This window comes from Eschrichtius robustus, chromosome 17 (assembly GCF_028021215.1).
Source record: "Eschrichtius robustus isolate mEscRob2 chromosome 17, mEscRob2.pri, whole genome shotgun sequence".
In the NCBI taxonomy this organism is placed as follows: Eukaryota; Metazoa; Chordata; class Mammalia; order Artiodactyla; family Eschrichtiidae; genus Eschrichtius; species Eschrichtius robustus.
Genome location: NC_090840.1, coordinates 28,082,124 through 28,102,809, shown reverse-complemented (window position 1 = coordinate 28,102,809; position 20,686 = coordinate 28,082,124). Strand labels below are relative to the sequence as shown.

At 35.7% G+C, this 20,686-nt stretch overlaps 1 protein-coding gene across 1 annotated transcript in view; it reads right to left on the bottom strand.

The window, feature by feature from the left end:
* The window catches only part of RALYL (RALY RNA binding protein like), a 532,902-nt gene that overhangs the window by 442,126 nt on the left and 70,090 nt on the right, over positions 1 to 20,686 (bottom strand). Inside the window, exon 2 of the mRNA XM_068525481.1 lies at positions 639 to 917. Coding sequence (XP_068381582.1) covers positions 639 to 894 — 256 coding nt within the window. The 5' untranslated portion in view covers positions 895 to 917. The remainder of the gene's footprint in view (positions 1 to 638; positions 918 to 20,686) is intronic.

Here is a 20,686-nt window from a genome sequence, read left to right as displayed (position 1 = left end):
AAGTATTTTCTCCTAAGAATTTTCCTTTTACTTCAGACTATATTCTCATTTCTTTGAAAAAAAAAAAAACTATATTATTCCCTGGACATCAGACATAAATCTGATTATTGCACATGACTGAACAGGAATGACATACAAGATTCCTGCCTAGATAAGAAAGAATAGTTTATATTCCTTTTCCAGTTATTAAGATTTACTTCCCTTTCCTATTTTCTATCCCTTCTCCCCCCAGAATAAAAACAGTAAATGAGGAAAATACATTAGCCCCTCAGAGCAAGTGCTATAAGTATAAAAAGTAATTATTTTATTTTATTTTTTGCTCCACAAAGTGTTTCCTAGAAGATAAGACATCATTGCAAGTCAAATAAAGTTAAACATGACGCATATCTTTTATTTGCCTGGACCTGTTAAGACTGGTGGAGGTAACAAGTATTACAAAGCAGACGATCTCACGCTTATAAATTTGTAGAGAAAATAAGGCACTTATAAGTAAGCCAATATGAGAACAATAAAATAATATAAATTATAAATATATAAGTACTATAATTGGTTAAGAGATAAATATTATAGTAGTGCTTGTCCAGATATGCTCAGAGACTAGAACACTAATGTGAAACCCGTACCGGAGTGGGACTTACCAAGCGGTTGGCCTGCGATGATCCTGGCGTTTTCTCCAGCCACTGCAGCTCTTGCGTGCCGCTCACTCATGTACTGTACAAATGCATAACCTTTGTGAACTGAGCAGCCAACTATTTTTCCATACTTTGAGAAAATGGCTTCAATGTCAACTTTCTTGACAATGGCTGTATTTAGATTGCCAATGAAAACACGCGAGTTGATGGACTTGGGGTCATTCTTATTGGTGACGTTGCTGGTCTGTGTTTTGCCAGTCATGGTTAGCTCACCTTGTTTTAATCCTTAAACAAAAAAAAAAAAAAGAAAAGAAAAAAATCAAAAGGAAAATAATTAGATTGAATGGATACCATTGGCTTTTAACAATTTTTTCAATAGTGTACCAGGTAAACTCAAATCCCCAAGTACTATTGATTTTCTTGAGAAGAAAATTTAGTAGTATATTAATAAAAGGTGAATATTGCATTGCAAAATGAAGTAGAAAAATAATTATAATTATTTAGCATACAGTTATAAATAAATTCCTGATTAATTTATCTAAAATTCAGGCCTGCACAGTGATTAAATGTTTTGTAGTTTTTATTTTTAAGTCTATCAGTATTTCAGAAGCACGTATGAGAAATAAGCCACCTTAATCTATCAGTGAAAAAGAAAATCCAGAATGGCTAAGGTCTGATGGTGGAATATAGTACTGTAACCTCCATTTATGGTGGAGAACATGCATTTTTATTTCTACATTTTCTATAATACATAGATATGTTAGCTATTTCATTATCAAAACCCTTCTATCAGAAACTAACAATTCATTTCATTAAATGCTGTGGAAGAGAAAAAAAGGAATTAAAAAATTAAAATTTTTTTGGAAAATTTAACATAAGAAAAACATATTTTGAAATAAAGGATTTAACCAAAATTAATTCTGTACATTCTCTATAACCAATACCAAATATCAGTTTTAAAAAAAAAGAAAGAAAAAACAGCATGTGTAGCTAGTTTTCATCAATGATCAGCAGATTAGTAGACTGGGCATCTGTAATGAAATTTCCATTCTCAACCGCATTTTTAATTCGTTTAACTAATGGCTCCTATGTTGCCTAAGGACTGCTAGTATTTCTAAAAACTGTTTTGCGAGTTTGGCAGAGTATTTAATTGTGCTTAATTAAACTCAATGAAACTTTTATTTCCAAGTACTCCAGTACTTACAGATTTATTTTTTAAGCCTTTAAAAATTCATTCATTCATTCAACAATATTTATTAAGCACTATCTTTTTTTTTTTTTTTTTTTTTTTTGCCAGACATCATCTTCTAAAGTGCCTACTAATTTAAAGAAACTAGTATGGTGAAACTAAAATTTCAACAAGGATACAATCTCTAATATTGATGATAATTGTTGAACACTAGCTAATTGATACATTTTATCAGTGACATTATATTTTTATACAAATAATCTCTTAAAATCTTATAGCTATATAAATAATTAATAAGTGTATATTGTTTTTAAAAACAATTTAAAATGACATTTCTAAATTGAGCACTAAAGAGGTGGAAATTTTAAAGACATGTAAATTAGATATACTTGAAAATTTACTCACTATTCATTTAAAGCAGCTACTTCTAAAATCAAGAGCAACCACGTAACACAAAAATGTTTCAAATTAGGCTGTTAATGATTACTTCTTGGATTATTAAAATTTTACTAAATATTGGACACAACATTATACATATCTCCTTATAATGAAGTTTGACTTCATAAACAGTTATTCACATAAAAATTGAGTATGGCATCATTAAAAACAGGGATTATATTGCTGCCTTGTTTGTTTTGGCTTAGCTACGTTTAAGGGCTTCCTTTAAGAACTATTCAAGGTTAGGGTTGAAGGAAACGAAAGTTGATTCTTTTTTTTTTGATTTTGCAATTTGAGCTATTGCATACTTAAGCTAATGCTCTGAGAATCAATTCAAATAAGAAAAATTAAGGTGTACATATGTATTTTAAACAAACATTTAGCTTCCTCATATAATCTAGTGTATTTTAACCACACTGAGGAGGAAAAATAAACTAAATATCCCTTTTTGGCTCCAGAATGTATTAAGGGCTACCTTTCTTACAACTCTAGTCCAACATCAGTAATGCAATCCATAGAAATAATATTATTTTCTTTTTGCTTTTATGTGATAGATATTTTTAGAAATATCATAAAGTTACTTTTAAGAATGAATGATTCTTATGGTTGACATTTTCTTTCCTGGACAGGAATAAATTGGTTAAAATGGAAACACAAGAATTGTTAGAAGAAGTCATAAACATGGTTTACAGAGCCCAGTGGTCTTTCTTTGACAGTGTTCCTGAGTCAAATTTAAAATGAGGGCACAGCTGCAGTCTGAATTCTTACTGTAAGTGTCAACATGCTTTCTCTGACTCCATCCTTTTACTCTATGTAGATGACTCTCATAACTGTAAGTCCAAACTGTCATTTGTGTAATTCTACTTAATTACTTTTGATCACCTTAAAATCTCTGTGTATCTAACTGCTCACATAAAGACTGACTTGCCAGTTTCTATCAGGTTTTAATAATGAAAGAGTTTTGTCACTGTGTTGTACACTATCAATATTCCCTGAAAAATTAAGCCTTAACTCATAATGTAATATTTAGCTTGTGCTTCTTTGTTACATGACTCTTCATCAGTTGAAGAAAGACTTCCACTTTCTGGCATGATGGAATAACAAGGGTTAAATTACCTCTCTGACTCAAACAACTAGAAAATCAGGCTAACATACATGGAACAAATGTTTTTCTGACATTAAGCCACAGGCAGTGTGGATCTATGACAGCTGAGCCAAAAAGAAAAAAACAAAGTAAGGTCTAGGATTGCCCCAGCTTTCTGTCTGGGAAGCATATTTCATGTCATAGAGTTGGTGTGTGTGTGTGTGCATGTGTGTGTGTATCACTGAAAGCAGAGACAGTGACCTTACTGAGTTTATGTGATAGATCAGAGTTTAAGGCATCTAAAGAGGCAGGAATTTGTGAGGCAGATTTCTAGAGAGAAGAGAGCTATACAGAGAAGTAATTCCAGAAATCATCTTAGGGGTCCCTTGAATCTATGCTGATTCCTAGGATATGCATGCAATGGATGAACTTCTATGAGGCTGGTTAAAAAGTTATTGGAAAGCTGTGAGCTGAATGCTTCCCAGACCCACAAAAGGCTATGTATCATTCAAATCCTACCAGCAACAGTAGAAAGTCCAAATTGGATCCCTCAATCATTAAATTTAGACATCAGAAGGACCAGGCCTTAGTAATGGGCATAAATAATCCCCAGAGTAAAAAGTACTCAAGGACCACCCTAACAAAACTTAAAAACAACTCTCAGAATGATCAAACTAAACCAAAAAAAAAACTTAACTGTCTATGAGAGCAAAGCATAATACTTCTTTATGAAAAGTAGAACTCAGACACTCAACAACATAAAATACAAAATCTTTAGAATCCAGTTAAAACCTCCTAGAGATCCCAAGATCAAAAAATATGACCCATAATCAGGAGAGAAATTAAAGATACAAAAAAGAATCAAGTGGAACATCTAAAGATGAAAACTGTAATATCTAAAATGAAAAATTGATTTTTTCTCACTAGGAGCTCCATCTGAAGTGCTGGGTGAAAGGCTTCCGAGTGCAGCATACCACGAGCAAGTGAAAGAATAAGCACAAAGGGAAAGGAAAAAAAAAGAAGTGTAAATACTTAAAATGCAACAGAGACTCAAGCAGTGTGAGTTTGCTCCTGCCCTTTCTGCAAGGGGTAATCACGGGTTCGAGCCCTGGTCTGGGAGGATCCCACGTGCTGCTGAGCAACTGAGCCCATGTGCCACAACTGTTGAGCCTGTGCATCTGGAGCCTGTGCTCTGCAGCAAGAGAGGCCGTGATAGTGAGAGGCCCGCGCACCACGATGAAGAGTGGCCCCCGCTTGCTGCAACTAGAGGAAGCCCTCACACAGAAACGAAGACCCAACACAGCCAAAAATAAATAAATAAATAAATAAATAAATAAAACGAAAAAAACCTCTACTGCAGAGAGGAGGAGCTTCAAGATGGTGGAAGCATAAGACACGGAGATCAACTTCCTCTCCACAAATACATCAGAAATACACCTACATGTGGAACAGCTCCCACAGAACACTCACTGAAAGCTGGCAGAAGACCTCAGACCTCCCAAAAGGCAAGAAACTCCCCACGTGCCTGGGTAGGGCAAAAGAAAAAAGAAAAAACAGAGACAAAAGAATACAGACAGGACCTGCACCAGTGGGAGGGAGCTGTGAAGGAGGAAAGATTTCTACACACTAGGAAGCCCTTTGCTGGCGGAGATTGTGGGTGGCGGACGGGGGAAGCTTCAGAGCCACGGAGGAGAGCGCAGCCACAGGGGTACGGAGGGCAAAATGGAGAGATTCCCGCACAGAGGATCTGTGCCGACCAGCACTCACCAGCCCGAGAAGCCTGTCTACTCACCCGCCGGGATGGGAGGGGGCTGGGAGCTGAGGCTCGGGTTTCAGTCGGATTGCAGGGAGAGGACTGGGGTTGGCGGCATGAACACAGCCTGAAGGGGGTTAGTGCGACATGGCTAACCGGGAGGGAGTCCGGGAAAAAGTCTGGAGCAGCCAAAGAGGCAAGAGACTTTTTTCTTGCCTCTTTGTTTCCTGGTGCGTGAGGACAGGAGATTAACAGCACCGCCTAAACGAGCTCCAGAGATGGGCACGACCCGCAGCTATCAGCACCGACCACAGAGATGGGCATGGGACGCTAAGGCTGCTGCTGCCGCCACCAAGAAGCCTGTGTGCAAGCACAGGTCACTCTCCACACCTGCCCTCCCGGGAGCCTGTGCAGCCCGCCACTGCCAGGGTCCCGTGATCCAGGGACAACTTCCCTGGAAGAACGTACACAGCGCACCTCAGGCTGCTGCAACATCAAGAAGGCCTCTGCAGCTGCAGGCTCGCCCCATATCCATACCCCTCCCCCTCCCCAGCCTGAGTGAGCCAGAGCCACTGAATCAGCTGCTCCTTTAACCCCGTTGTGTATGAGCGAAGAACAGACGCCCTCAGGCGACCTTCACGCAGAGGCGGGTCCAAATTCAAAGCTGAACCCTGGGAGCTGTGTAAACAAAGAAGAGAAAGGGAAATTTCTCCCAGCAGCCTCAGGAGCAGAGGATTAAATCTCCACAGTCAACTTGATGTACCCTGCATCTGTGGAATACCTGAATAGACAACAAATCATCCCAAATTGAGGAGGTGGACTTTGGGAGCAAAGATATATATATATTTTCCCCTTTTTCTCCTTTTGTGAGTGTGTATGCATATGCTTCTATGTGTGATTTTGTCTGTATAGCTTTGCTTTTACCATTTGTCCTAGTGTTCTGTCTGTCCGGTTTTTTTGTTGTTGTTGTTGTTTTTTTTACTTAAAAATTTTTTTCTTAATACTTATTTTTTAATTTTTAATTTTAATAACTTTATTTTATTTTGTTTTATTTTACTTTATTTTATCTTCTTTCTTTCTATTTTTTCTCCCTTTTATTCTGAGCCGTGTGGATGAAAGGCTCTTCGTCCTTCAGCCAGGTGTCAGGGCTGTGCCTCTGAGGTTGGAGAGCAAAGTTCAGGACACTGGCCCACAAGAGAGCTCCTAGCTCCACGTAATATCAAATGGCGAAAATCTCCCAGAGATCCCCATCTCAACACCAAGACCCAGCTTCACTCAACGACCAGCAAACTACAGTGCTGGACACCCTATGCCAAACAACTAGCAAGACAGGAACACAACCCCATCCATTAGCAGAGAGGCTGCCTAAAATCATAATAAGGCCACAGAAACCCCAAAACACACCACCAGACATGGACCTGCCCACCAGAAAGACAAGATCCAGCCTTATCCACCAGAGCACAGGCACTAGTCCCCTACACCAGGAAGCCTAAACAACGCACTGAACCAACCTTAGCCACTGGGGACAGACACTCAAAACAATGGGAACTATGAACCTGCAGCCTGCGAAAAAGAGACCCCAAACACAGTAAGTTAAGCAAACTGAGAAGACAGAAAAACACACAGCAGATGAAGGAGCAAGGAAAAACCCCACCACACTGAACAAATGAAGAGGAAATAGGCAGTCTACCTGAAAAAGAATTCAGAATAATGATAATAAAGATGATCCAAAATCTTGGAAATAGAATAGAGAAAATACAAGAAACGTTTAACGAGGACCTAGAAGAACTAAAGAGCACACAAAGAGTGACGAACAACAGAATAAATGGAATTTAAAATTCTCTAGAAGGGATCAATAGCAGAATAACTGAGGTAGAAGAACGGATAAGTGACCTGGAAGATAAAATAGTAGAAATAAATACTGCAGAACAGAATAAAGAAAAAAGAATGAAAAGAATTGAGGACAGTCTCAGAGACCTCTGGGACAACATTAAATGCACCAACATTCGAATTATAAGGGTCCCAGAAGAAGAAGAGGAAAAGAAAGGACTGAGACAATATTTGAAGGGTTTGTAGCTGAAAACTTTCTTAATATGAGAAAGGAAATAGTTAATCAAGTCCAGGAAGCACAGAGAGTCCCATACAGGAAAAATCCAAGCAGAAACATGCCAAGACACATATTAATCAAAGTATCAAAAATTAAATACAAAGAAAAAATATTAAAAACAGCAAGGGAAAAACAACAAATAACACACAAGGGCATCCCCATACAGTTAACAGCTGATCTTTCAGCAGAAACTCTGCAAGCCGGAAGGGAGTGGCAGGACATATTTAAAGTGATGAAGGAGAAAAACCTACAACCAAGATTACTCTACCCAGCAAGGTTGTCATTCAGATTTGATAGAGAAATTAAAAGCTTTACAGACAAGCAAAAGCTAAGAGAATTCAGCACCACTAAGCCAGCTTTACAACAAATGCTAAATGAACTTCTCTAGGCAGGGAACACAAGAGAAGGAAAAGGCCTACAATAACAAACCCAAAGCAATTAACAAAATGGTAATAGGGACATACATATTGATAATTATCTTAAATGTAAATGGATTAAATGCTCCAACCAAAAGACATAGAATGGCTGAATGGATAAAAAAATAAGACCCATATATATGCTGTCTACAAGAGACCCACTTCAGAACAAGGGACACATACAGACTGAAAGTGAGGGGATGGAAAAAGATATTCCATGCAAATGGAGATCAAAAGAAAGCTGGAGTAGCAATTCTCATATCAGACAAAATAGACTTTAAAACAAAGACTATTATAACAGATACAGAAGGACACTACATAATGATCAAGGGATCGATCCAAGAAGATATAACAATTGTAAATATTTATGCACCCAACATAGGAACACCTCAATTCATAAGGCAAATACTAACAGCCATAAAAGGGGAAATCGACAGTAACACAATCATAGTAGGGGACTTTAACACCCCACTTTCACCAATGGACAGATCATCCAAAATGAAAATAAATAAGGAAACACAAGCTTTAAATGATACATTAAACAAGATGGACTTAATTGATATTTATAGGACATTCCATCCAAAAACAAGAGAATACACATTTTTCTCAAGTGCTCATGGAACATTCTCCAGGATAGATCATATCTTGGGTCACAAATCAAGCCTTGGTAAGTTTAAGAAAATTGAAATCATATCAAGTATCTTTTCCGACCACAATGCTATGAGACTAGATATCAATTACAGGAATAAATCTGTAAAAAATACAAACACAAGGAGGCTAAACAATACACTAGTTAATAACAAAGAGATCACTGAATAAATCAAAGGGGAAATCAAAAAATACCTGGAAACAAATGACAATCAAAACACGACGACCCAAAACCTATGGGATACAGCAAAAGCAGTTCTACGAGGAAAGTTTATAGCAATACAATCCTACCTTAAGAAACAAGACACATCTCAAATAAACAACCAAAACTTACACCTAAAACAATTAGAGAAAGGAGAACAAAAAAATCCCAAAGGTAGCGGAAGGAAAGAAATCCTCAAGATCAGATCAGAAATAAATGAAAAAAAAAAAAATGAAGGAAACGATAGCAAAGATAAATAAAACTAAAAGCTGCTTCTTTGAGAAGATAAACAAAATTGATAAACCGTTAGCCAGACTCATCAAGAAAATAAGGGAGAAGACTCAAATCAATAGAATTAGAAATGAAAAAGGAGAAGTAACAACTGGCACTTCAGAAATACAAAGGATCATGAGAGATTACTACAAGCAACTATATGCCAATAAAATGGGCAACCTGGAAGAAATGGATCAATTCTTAGAAATGCACAACCTTCCGAGACTGAAGCAGGAAGAAATAGAAAATATGAACAGACCAATCACAAGCACTGAAATTGAAACTGTGATTAAAAATCTTCAAACAAACAAATGCCCAGGACTAGATGGCTTCACAGGCGAATTCTATCAAACATTTAGAGAAGAGCTAACACCTATCCTTCTCAAACTCTTCCAAAATATAGCAGAGGGAGGAACACTCTCAAACTCATTCTATGAGGCCACCATCACCCTCATACCAAAACCACACAAAGATGTCACAAAAAAGAAAACTACAGGCCAATATCACTGATGAACATAGATGCAGAAATCCTCAACAATATACTAGCAAACAGAATCCAACAGCACATTAAAAGGATCATACACCATGATCAAGTGGGTTTATCCCAGGAATTCAAGGATTCTTCAATATACGCAAATCAATCAACGTAATATATCATATTAACAAATTGAAGGAGAAAAACCATATGATCATCTGAATAGATGCAGAGAAATCTTTTAACAAAATTCAACACCGATTTATGATAAAAGCCCTGCAGAAAGTAGGCGTAGAGGGAACTTTCCTCAACATAATAAAGGCCATATATGACAAACCCAAAGCCAACATCATCCTCAATGGTGAAAAACTGAAACCATTTCCACTAAGATCAGGAAAAAGACAAGGGTGCCCACTCTCACCACTACTATTCAACATAATTTTGGAAGTTGTAGCCACAGGAATCAGAGAAGAAAAGAAATAAAATGAATCCAACTCAGAAAAGAAGAAGTAAAGCTGTCACTGTTTGAAGATGACATGACGCTATCCATAGAGAATCCTAAAGATGCTACCAGAAAACTTCTAGAGCTAATCAATGAATTTGGTAAAGTCATATGATTCAAAATATATGCACAGAAATCTCTAGCATTCGTATACACTAATGATGAAAAATGTGAAAGTGGAATTAAGAAAACACTCCCATTTAGCATTGCAACAAAAAGAATAAAATATCTAGGAATAAACCTACCTAAGGAGACAAAAGACCTATATGCAGAAAATTATAAGACACTGATGAAAGAAGTTAAAGATGATGCAAATAGATGGAGGGATATAGCATGTTCTTGAATTGGAAGAATCAACCTTGTGAAAATGACTTTACTACCCAAAGCAATCTACAGATTCAATACAATCCCTAACAAACTACCACTGGTATTTTTCACAGAACTAGAACAAAAATTTTACAATTTGTATGGAAACACAAAAGACCCCGAATAGCCAAAGCAATCTTGAGAAAGAAAAACAGAGCTGGAGGAATCAGGCTCCCTGACTTCAGACTATACTACAAAGCTACAGTAATCAAGACAGTATGGTACTGGCACAAAAACAGACATACAGATCAATGGAACAGGATAAAAAGCCCAGAGATAAACCCATGCATATATGGTCACCTTATGTTTGATAAAGGAGGCAAGAATATACAGTGGAGAAAAGATAGCCTCTTCAATAAGTGGTGCTGGGGAAACTGGACAGCTACATTTAACAGAATGAAATTAGAACACTACATAACACCATACACAAAAATAAACTCAAAATGGGTGAAAGACTTAAATGTAAGGCCAGACACTATAAAACTCCTACAGGAAAACATAGGCAGAACACTCTATGGCATAAATCACAGCAAGATCCTTTTTGACGCACCTCCTAGAGAAATGGAAATTAAAACAAAAATAAACAAATGGGACCTAATGAAAGTTAAAAGCTTTTGCACAGCAAAGGAAACCATAAAGAAGACAAAAAGACAACTCTCAGAATGGGAGAAAATATTTGCAAATGAAGCAACTGACAAAGGATTAATCTCCAAAACATACAAGCAACTCATGCAGGTCAATATCAAAAAAACAAACAACCCAATCCAAAAATGGGCAGAAGACCTAAATAGACATTTCTCAAAAGAAAATATACAGATTGCCAACAAACACATGAAAGAATGCTCAACATCATTAATCATTAGAGAAATGCAAATGAAAACCAGAATGAGATATCATCTCACACCGGTCAGAATGGCCATCATCAAAAAATCTACAAAAAATAAATTCTGGAGAGTGTGTGGAGAAAAGGGAACCCTCTTACACTATTGGTGGGAATGTAAATTCATACAGCCACTATCGAAAACAGTATAGAGGTTCCTTAAAAAACTAAAAATAGAACTACCATACGACCCAGCAATCCCTCTACTGGGCATATACCCTGAGAAAACCATAATTCAAAAAGAGACATGTACCAAAATATTCATTGCAGCTCTACTTACAATAGCCAGGATATGGAAGCAACCGAAGTGTCCATCAACGTATGAATGGATAAAGAAGATGTGGCACATATATACAATGGAATATTACTCAGCCATAAAAAGAAACAAACAACAAAATAAGAATAACAATGAGAAATTTCCAGGATTCAAAAAAGTCAAACAATATTAACACATACTGTATTCAAGAACCTGGGAAGAGATTAAAGGGATCCAAAAATGAATTTAAAAAACCAACTCATACCCTAAAATTCATCACATGCTGAAATCTAAAGCTAGTACTCAAAAAAATCCTATAAAATAAGGTAAAACCTGGCAAATGCTGCAAGATATACAAACTAAAGTTGTAAGTTCAGAAAAAAAAGAGATCATATTCAGTTGAGAAGAAGACCAAAGAAAACTTTTTGAAGCAGATGATATATGAATTAATCATTAAAGGATATTATTAAGAATTCACTGGGCATACAGTTAATTTCTCAGCATTCACAAAAAGATAGTTGTTTTTTAAATACTTTAACTCATATACACATACTTGAATAATTTTTTTCATTAAACGAGTTGGTATAAAATTGCTTTGACTTATAATTAGAAAAAAGAAAAAAAAAACTGAACTGAAATAAACTAATGTATTTAAGCAACTCTTCTGGAGAAAATAAACCAAAAGAAAAGTCTGAATTTATTCTTGAGAAAACCATCCCCAATTCAGAAAGATATAACATATCCATCAGGGCAGTGACAATTCTTCAACAGATCTTAATTAAGCATAATAAACACTATTTTGTGAAAAATATTTTTTTTTTTTTGTTTTTTTGCCATGGGGCAATCACCAAGCATATTTGGTGATACCCCTACCATTCATAAAAACAAATATCACAATTACAATTAAGATTAAATTCTTAAGCCTCAAACTACTCCCTGAAATAAGTCAAATGTAGTTTTTCAAAAGTAAAGACTTGGGACTTCCCTGGTGGCACAGTGGTTGGGAATCCACCTGCCGGTACAGGGGGCGCGGGTTCGATCCCTGGCCCGGGAAGATCCCATATGCCATGGAGCAGCTAAGACCGTGTGCCACAACTGCTGAGCCTGCGCTCTAGAGTCTGTGAGCCACAGCTACTGAGGCCCACACTCCTAGAGCCCTTGCTCTGCAATGGGAGAAGCCACCGCAATGAGAAGCCTGCACACCAAAACGAAGAGTAGCCCCCGCTCGCCGCAGGTAGAGAAAGCCCGCGTGCTGCAATGAAGACCCAATGTAGCCAAAAATAAATAAATAAATAAATAAATAAAAATAAATAAATAAATAAATAAAGTAAAGACTTTTAGGGAATGTGTGCAATGAAGGAAAAAATATAACCGCAACCTGAAAAAATACTCATTGTTACAATTTTGATGTATTTTCTTTATCATTTCTTTCTAGTACTTAGGAAAAAATTGTAAATTAGAAAAAAAATAAAGTCATCATAATTTACATCCAAGTGCCATTACTTATTACTGCAATACCCATGTTATCAAGTTGTTAAATAATCTTACTGGATATAACAAATAGTTACATAGTAATAAAGCTATACCATAATCTTCATTCTCAATGAATATTAAGTTTGTTTCCAATTTTTTTAGATCACAAAAAAATCTCAGATGAATACATTGACAAATTCTGGGTAATATAAGATGGAAAAAATATTTTTTAAAGTTATTTAATTATCAGTATTCAGCTACTTTCCAGAAAGATTGAGCACCTCTCCTCTCCCACCAGCAGTGGCTGTTTTAGGATACTCAAAGTAGTTTTGATGCCTGCCAGCTCTTCCCTAAGTATTCAAAGTATTTTCTGACTCAATACGTTGAAAAGGAGGAATGGGCAGATCATACGTTAAATAAGAGAAAGATAATCTGATCTCTGCAGTGAAGTAAGTGAAGTTTGTTTAAGAGCTTAGCTAGGCAGGCAAATAATAGAAACAGCATAATTCCCTTGTACTCAGGGAAAATGAATTAATGTTTGGAGCTTCCAGGCATATCATCAAAGTCATTATTATTTAAAAATGTAGTAAAAGTTATTCTGATTTCATTTGTTAAATGCACACTTTATTAAATCCACATATTATATTTTAAAATATTGGTGAATAGCATGTGTTCAATGTTTATTAAAAATTTAATGGTTGATAATATAGAAATTAAAAACACTACATATTAAAACATTTGATAAGATAGATAGCCCTTCTACCTTGGTACTGCAATTGAGTTGCTACAATTATGATGATATTCAGAAAAAAAAGTGAAATTTCCTAGTTACACAGTTTTTGAAAACATATTAATTATATTCACATGAAATTATTTTTTATACCTTTTTAAAACTATGTGCCTCAGAAACCGAGTATAATATTGTGGCAGTAGCACCATATAAGAAACTAGAAACCCATTTTTCACTTTCCTTTTTAACTACAAATCTATGTGTAAAAAATTTAAAAATATAAAATAGTTTTCTTTTAATAAGGACTCACTAATAATAAAGGTGATATGATAAATTTCATAGAAATTGATTAATATGAGATATTTTTGTAAGAAACATGTTTTAAAATGACAATATGATGTAGAAAGGTTTAAAAAATGAGGCAAATTCATTCAATAGCTAAAGGCAGAACATAAAAATTTAATAAAATTGTGTAAGCAATTGAAAAAAATTACTATAGAAATAAGAATGACATTAATTTTGTAAAGCAAACTATGTTAGCTAAAATATCTTCATAGCAGTGAGTAGATTTGAAAAGAATCGTTAGCTACTGAGAAATAAGTATTTTTCATCTAGAGATTGAGATCAAGTAGTTGGCGAGCAAAAAATAAATATGTTAAGTATAGATAATGTAACAATTATAGTTATAAAAAGTTAATGATTTTTTATTGGTTATTGTAACTATAAAATTGGAAAGCAATGAATATTGGTAAGGCAACGTTTCAAACTTAGTTAAGAATTTGGGATATTAATCAACTTTTGTGTTAAACTGGGTTAAAATTATTTTGGAAAATGCAAATTAGTAAATTTTGTAAACAGAGTAATGATGTGTTAAACCACCTATTGGGAAACATTTAATGAGTTGCTGCAGATCCAACCATTATTGGGCAGAGGGTTACAGTCTTTAAGAGACCATCACCTAGGTTTGTGAGGCGTCAGACACATCCATGTGGAAATCATGGCCAATATGATAGAACATGGCTGGGCAGGGCCAAGCATCAAGAGTAAATTAGGGAATATATCAGTGTAACTCCTTTCTTTGCTCATGCATTAGTCATCTGGACTGCTGTAACAAATTACCATAGGCTGGGTGGCTGAAACAGCAGACATTTGTTTCTCACAGTTCTGAAGGCTGGGAGTCCAAGATCAAGGTGCCAACCGATTCATTTCCTGGTAACATCTCTCTTCCTGGCTTTCAGACATCACCTTCTCACTGTGTCCTCACATGGTGGAGAGAGCACTCTGGCCTCTCTTCCTCTTCTTATAAGACACTGATCCCATCATGGGAGCCCTCACAACCTCATCTAAACCTAATTACTTCCCAAAGGCCCTTCTTCCAAATAACATCACACTGGAGGTTAAGGCTTCAGTGTATGAACTTTGAGGGGACATAATTTAGTCCATAAAAGCTCACATCACCCAAGGTTAAGAACCCACTTGTGTTTGGAGTTTTCAGCAATTGGAACAAGCTTCCTCTGAGCCACTAGAAATACTGTGACTGATGTTATATCTATTCTATCAGGGATCATGTAAACATTGTCTATTTATCCAATAACTACATTCAGTGTGAAAGATTCCAGTGAAATTTTTACAAATAAGAAAAATTAACTAACATCTTTAGATTAAAACCAAAAGATTCAAAGAGGTAAAACTATATGATGGTATAACTCAAAAGTATGCACTTATAAGTCCTTAGGTACACTTATATTCTCTAGAATATGAACAAATTGATATAATTCTAGGAAATTTACGTCATATGACATTCTGTGCGAAATAGAGCCTTTAGTCACACAAATTGTCCAAGATAATGACTGTAATTATGCTTCCAGGATAACTTTCTACTGGTCAACATGACCTAGGCAGAAGATTGCTTTGAGTTATATAGGGAGGTCAAATCAATAATAATTAGACTCTTTCTACTTGACTGAGGGAAATGGGTCAATCAGGGTTAGTATCCACTTGTGATATAAGGGTCTTGGGAAGTGGAACGATTAAGAAACAAGCTCCCTTTGAACCACTGGAGATGTTGTGATCGGTGCTACATCTATATTATCAGGGATCATACAACAAGGACAGACACAGCCCTATGACACTGACTGCTATTTGAACCATTAGTTGGCAGAGAGCCATGGACCATGAGGCACCAGTACCTTGGTTTGTGACTAGTCATCACATCCAAGTAGAGACAAAGACCTATTTGAAAAGATCCCTCTGTGGGCTGGGACCATGCAGTCAAAATAAAGTATGGAACAAGTATTCAGTGTCATTTCATTATTTGTCACATAACCCGTCTTCTTTTTTAATGCATGTTATAAACATTGCTAAACAGGTTCCATTTAGGAGATTTTGAATTTTAAAACATAGTCTATAAATTATTAAAACTATCTCAAAAGCAGTTCTACAACACTTACTTTATATTTACCAAGCACACGGCACTTATTATATACTTGCTGTTGGTTTAAGTGCTTATTAAAATGTTCATTCACATACAGTAGTAAGGAGAGGGTTCTACCTTTTCCCCTAATTTCCTCTGGGATCTGGAGTATTTCCAGAGAAAAGTTCCAAGTTACTTAAAGAAGACACCCATCGCTATAGTGCCCAAGGGCTCTATAATGAGAAGCCTCTTCACCACCAAAACTATTCACATTATGCTGAAGCAGGAATAACCACAAACTGCTAAGACTTAGTCTGTGATTTATATTAAAAATTATATTAAGAATGACAGGTAGGTAACACAGTATCTTGAGAATGCCCAGAGATTATTCTGATAATTTTTTTCTCAGAATTTATAAGATCCATCTATTTACTAACTCCAACTAGATTTTCCCTGAAATAATATAAAAGAATAGAAAACATACAATTTTGTATTTGCCTTCTTCTGTGACTCACAAAATAGTAAATGGTATGGTGTAGTTCACTTAATCAAGTATAATAAAGAAAATATGGAGATTAAAAGTAAAAGCCTCATAATATTCATTTCTAATTGATGTACAATATGAGGCCAGCAATGGAGAAATAGTAAGAGGATTATTCTTGTGTATTCACTAAAATATAACTCTGCTCTATCCCCTGTATGCCTCCACTGAACGAAGCATCCTTCTCCATTTTAAAACTCTTAGGTCACTTAAAGCTAAATTGCAGGAGGTAAACATTGTCATGCCCATAGGAGAAATTCACTCACTCCTACTTAACAGGTCCATTCCACTCTTGTCCTCTTTGTTCAAACTGTCAATCATGACTGTTCCCTCAGGAGTTAAATTCAGACCACTAAGTGATTTCATGTAGGCTACTAAACTGCCCGCAGAGATGAACAATTTTCAATCATTATCGATGTGGCTTTGGAAGACTGGCCCTAGAGTGAAAGGTCTTAAACCACACAACCAATTCCCTGAAATTTCTGTACTCTCCTAAAATATAAATAAATTCCCTACAACAAGTGCAACAGTGAATTTCCCTTCACAAACTTTAATGTTTGGGGTTGTATTAAGTAGCAATAAAAATGATACAGTGAAAATGCCTACTGTATGTCTAGATCAGATAAAATTCTTGTTTACAAATTCCTTAAACTCAACAGCTATGAAGGCAGATGCAGTGTTATTCATGATAGCATCTAGCAACCCACATATTGCAAAAAACTAATTCAGAACATAATTTCTCCTTGGTGGAATAAATCCCAGCCTTGTTGATATAATTTTCTATGATGACAATCAAGACTTCCCAATTCTCCCCTCCCCTTAGCTATCTAAGGTAGAATCTCCACAAAACATTAGAAAATCCCAGGTGATGTAGAAATTAAAAATTATGGATTCCCTTTTCTGAATGAAAGCTATAGGATTATTATTAATGATCACCCACTCATAAGCTTAGTAAAAGTTAACATTTGTTAAGACCTTACACCTGAAATAATAGGTAAGAAGAGGGTTGACTCTAGGTAAGAGATAACTATGCCACTTAAGTGTCTTAATTCTCTAGATGTTTGCAGTCTCCACATGCAATAAGGAAGAACAAATACGACTCCATATTAGATCTGTTTCTTTTACTTTAACCTTTGTATTCTATTGCTTTTGCTACAAGTTAATCACTAAATTGCTGTTACCTATAACTTAAAGCATATATACTGGCCCATCTCTGGGAACCCCGCCTTCCATGCCTGGACTTTAAGCTAAAATACATTCGTTCAGTTCACAAAAAACATTCCGACCAGACCCACCTATGAAAGGCTGCAGGAAAGAAGAAATTAACATCCTTTAAGCCTGGCTGAAACCAGGAAATATTTGCAGCAACTATCGCCTTTATTACTTTACCGCTTCACCTCCCCAATCTTTGTTCTATAAAAGAAACTAGCATCCAAACCTGGGTAAGATGGTTCTTTGGGACACTAGTTCACCATCTTCTCAGTCTGCTGGCTTTCTGAATAAAGTTGCTATTACTCCCCAACAACTTGTCTCTCGATTTATTGACCTGTCATGCAGCAAGCAGTACAAGCTTGGAATTGGTAACACACATAGAGTAGGTTTTAATATTAGCATAACTAGTATAACTTGTCAGATTTGAGGAGGAAATCTACCTTTTAAAGAATGCTGTCACTAGAGTTACACACACAACGATTCCAGTCTCAGCTCTGCCTCCTTTTAGGTGAGTAACTTTGAGCAGTTATTTAACCTCTGATACTCATTTCTTATCTGAAATTTAGGAATAACAATAGCAACTACTGATACGACTCTTAAGAGACTTAAATGAGATGCAGTAAAGCACTAAATACAGTATTTGGCACATAGGAATTCATTAAAAGATGTTAGCTGAGTTATTATTCAGAATACATGGATAGGTTAGAAAGTCATTCCCTAGATTATTTTTCTTCAGTGAAAATTACATTTATCCATTTTCAGATACATAGAGTTGACCCAAGGATAATTTACATCTCCCCTTTGACTGCTTCCAGATTCTCAGGCAATGTTCTGGTAATCTGATAACTTCTCTGAGGTTGGATTTGGACTCTGATTTCTAGTGCTTTACACCAGGTGTTTCCCAAAGTGCTTTTACAGTGCACTCTAGAGACACAGAGTGACACAGATTCAAATAATATTATATCTGAGATCATTGCAACTTTAAAGTCAGCACGTTGTTCTCAAAAGGGGTTCTTGTGAATCAACATACTGGAGAGGTTTTAATTAGCAAGTGATGTATCACAGCCTTGGTTGAGGCTGTGTATTCATGAGCAGTTGTGATTCTACAGGTATCTTGCCTTTGGCAATATGACCTAGCCCTTGAGTATCATTGGCACATACATAAAGACCTGATGCTATAGAAGTTCTAGTGTTTTTGGTCTGTACATATAATTTCAGAAATAACCTTCATGTTTTATGCATCTTCTCTTTGACTCCTTGATTTTGCAAGTAAAGTCTGCAATAGCCTACAGAGGGACCACAAGAATTATGTGGATCTAAGCTTCATCTGGAGTGTACATTTCATGTACTCAGGTAATAGTGTTGGTCAGGGCTCTTTTTGCACATTTATATTAGAAATTTCTTCTATAAATTTGAGATGCTGCTACAAATAATGCTATAATTTCTGCTAGAAATAATGAGATAGTCTGTGGGGGTAAAATTCTGGGAAAGTCAGATTTCAGAGATTGGCCAATCGTATTCAGACTACTGTAGGTATTCAGAAATATGCTGTATTGGGCTTCTATTAGCTTCCAAGGTGATGAAACAGATAGAAATTAATATTCATATGGTAAGTTGCACACACACACACATGCACACTGATAGAAATTGTTTATAATTTACAAATGTCTGTACTAAGCCAACACGACAAGCTGCAGGCAGAACAGCTCTGTGTCTCTCACACATATGAAACCTGGATTGCAGCTAAAGGGAACTCCACCCTGGATAGGGAAGCAATCTGCAGTGAGATATCCTCCTGGGCACTGGACACCCAGGGAGGCTTATACCTGAGAAGTGGAGAATGGTGTAGGGTCTCCTGCTTTAAACAGTCTTTGTCCTGCAGTTAAGGTATTTTAGCTTTTCTTGACATTAAAGAGACTCTTACTTAACCTTGGGTTGACATGAAAGTTTGGTTCAATAGAGTTGTCACTGAAGGGTTTCAAAACAAACTTCATATATAAATTTTTCTCAGAACATATTATTATTTAAAATATTTCAAACTATAATCCTAGAAGAATTCATGCAGGTCCAAATGTAAGCAACAAAATACCTTCTTCAGGTTATGGTTTCAATTAAGATATTTAATTCTCTGGTCAATGAATTATATAAAATTTTGCAAATAGGCATAAAATGGTTGTACATTTGACCGTATAGACAACTTAGGGGAAAATGTGTAGGATCAAAGTGAACTACTTATGGCCTATATCTATCCTTTCATGCATCTCTTATTTTCTTACTAAGTTAAATGCAGGAATGAAATATATTATCCATTACATGTGTATATACATATATAGATACACATATATATAATATACATTTTAACTCTGTGATATAATTTAGCTCAGGGTTTTGAATACCACAGATGCTTAACGCTCACTGAGTTCATTTAAATTTGTAAATGAAAAATTTTAAAAAATGAATGAATGATTGAAAAAAATGTCTAAAATTCTTTTTAGTTCTTATTGATGTTGTTAGTTTGAATTAAACATATACTTCTACATCAACACTACCACTCCAACTCCCCAACCAGACAAATAGCAATTAGATTATTATTTTTAAATTTTGAGATAATTTTATAAGACAATATTCATTGGTAAATTCACTGTCTTCAATGATTGTATGATGAATTGTGTTGAGAGTCAAAATTCCTGACAGAAGCAGTAAGACATTCCATTGGAGGAGAAAAATCCTTCTGACAGGTTAACATTTGTAAAAGGTTCTGTCGTATCTCATGGGCAAGAGCTATGTTTTATTCCCAGTTGTGTCAACTGAAAGTTTTCCATGTATGTGTGTGTGTGTGTGTGTGTGTGTGTATATATATACACACACACACACACATACATACTATATATTCCATATATATAATTTTCAACTGAAAATTTATTCCATATATACATATCCTATACATGCAAATAATGATTACTGTCCTTCTTGGCATGAGCAAACCATCTAAATCAAAAAGAAGAGTCTATGTAAATTAAATACATATGTAAACTAAATAGATTGAAATACAAAATCCTGCAGGGATTATCATATTTCTGGAAGAAAAAAGCACAA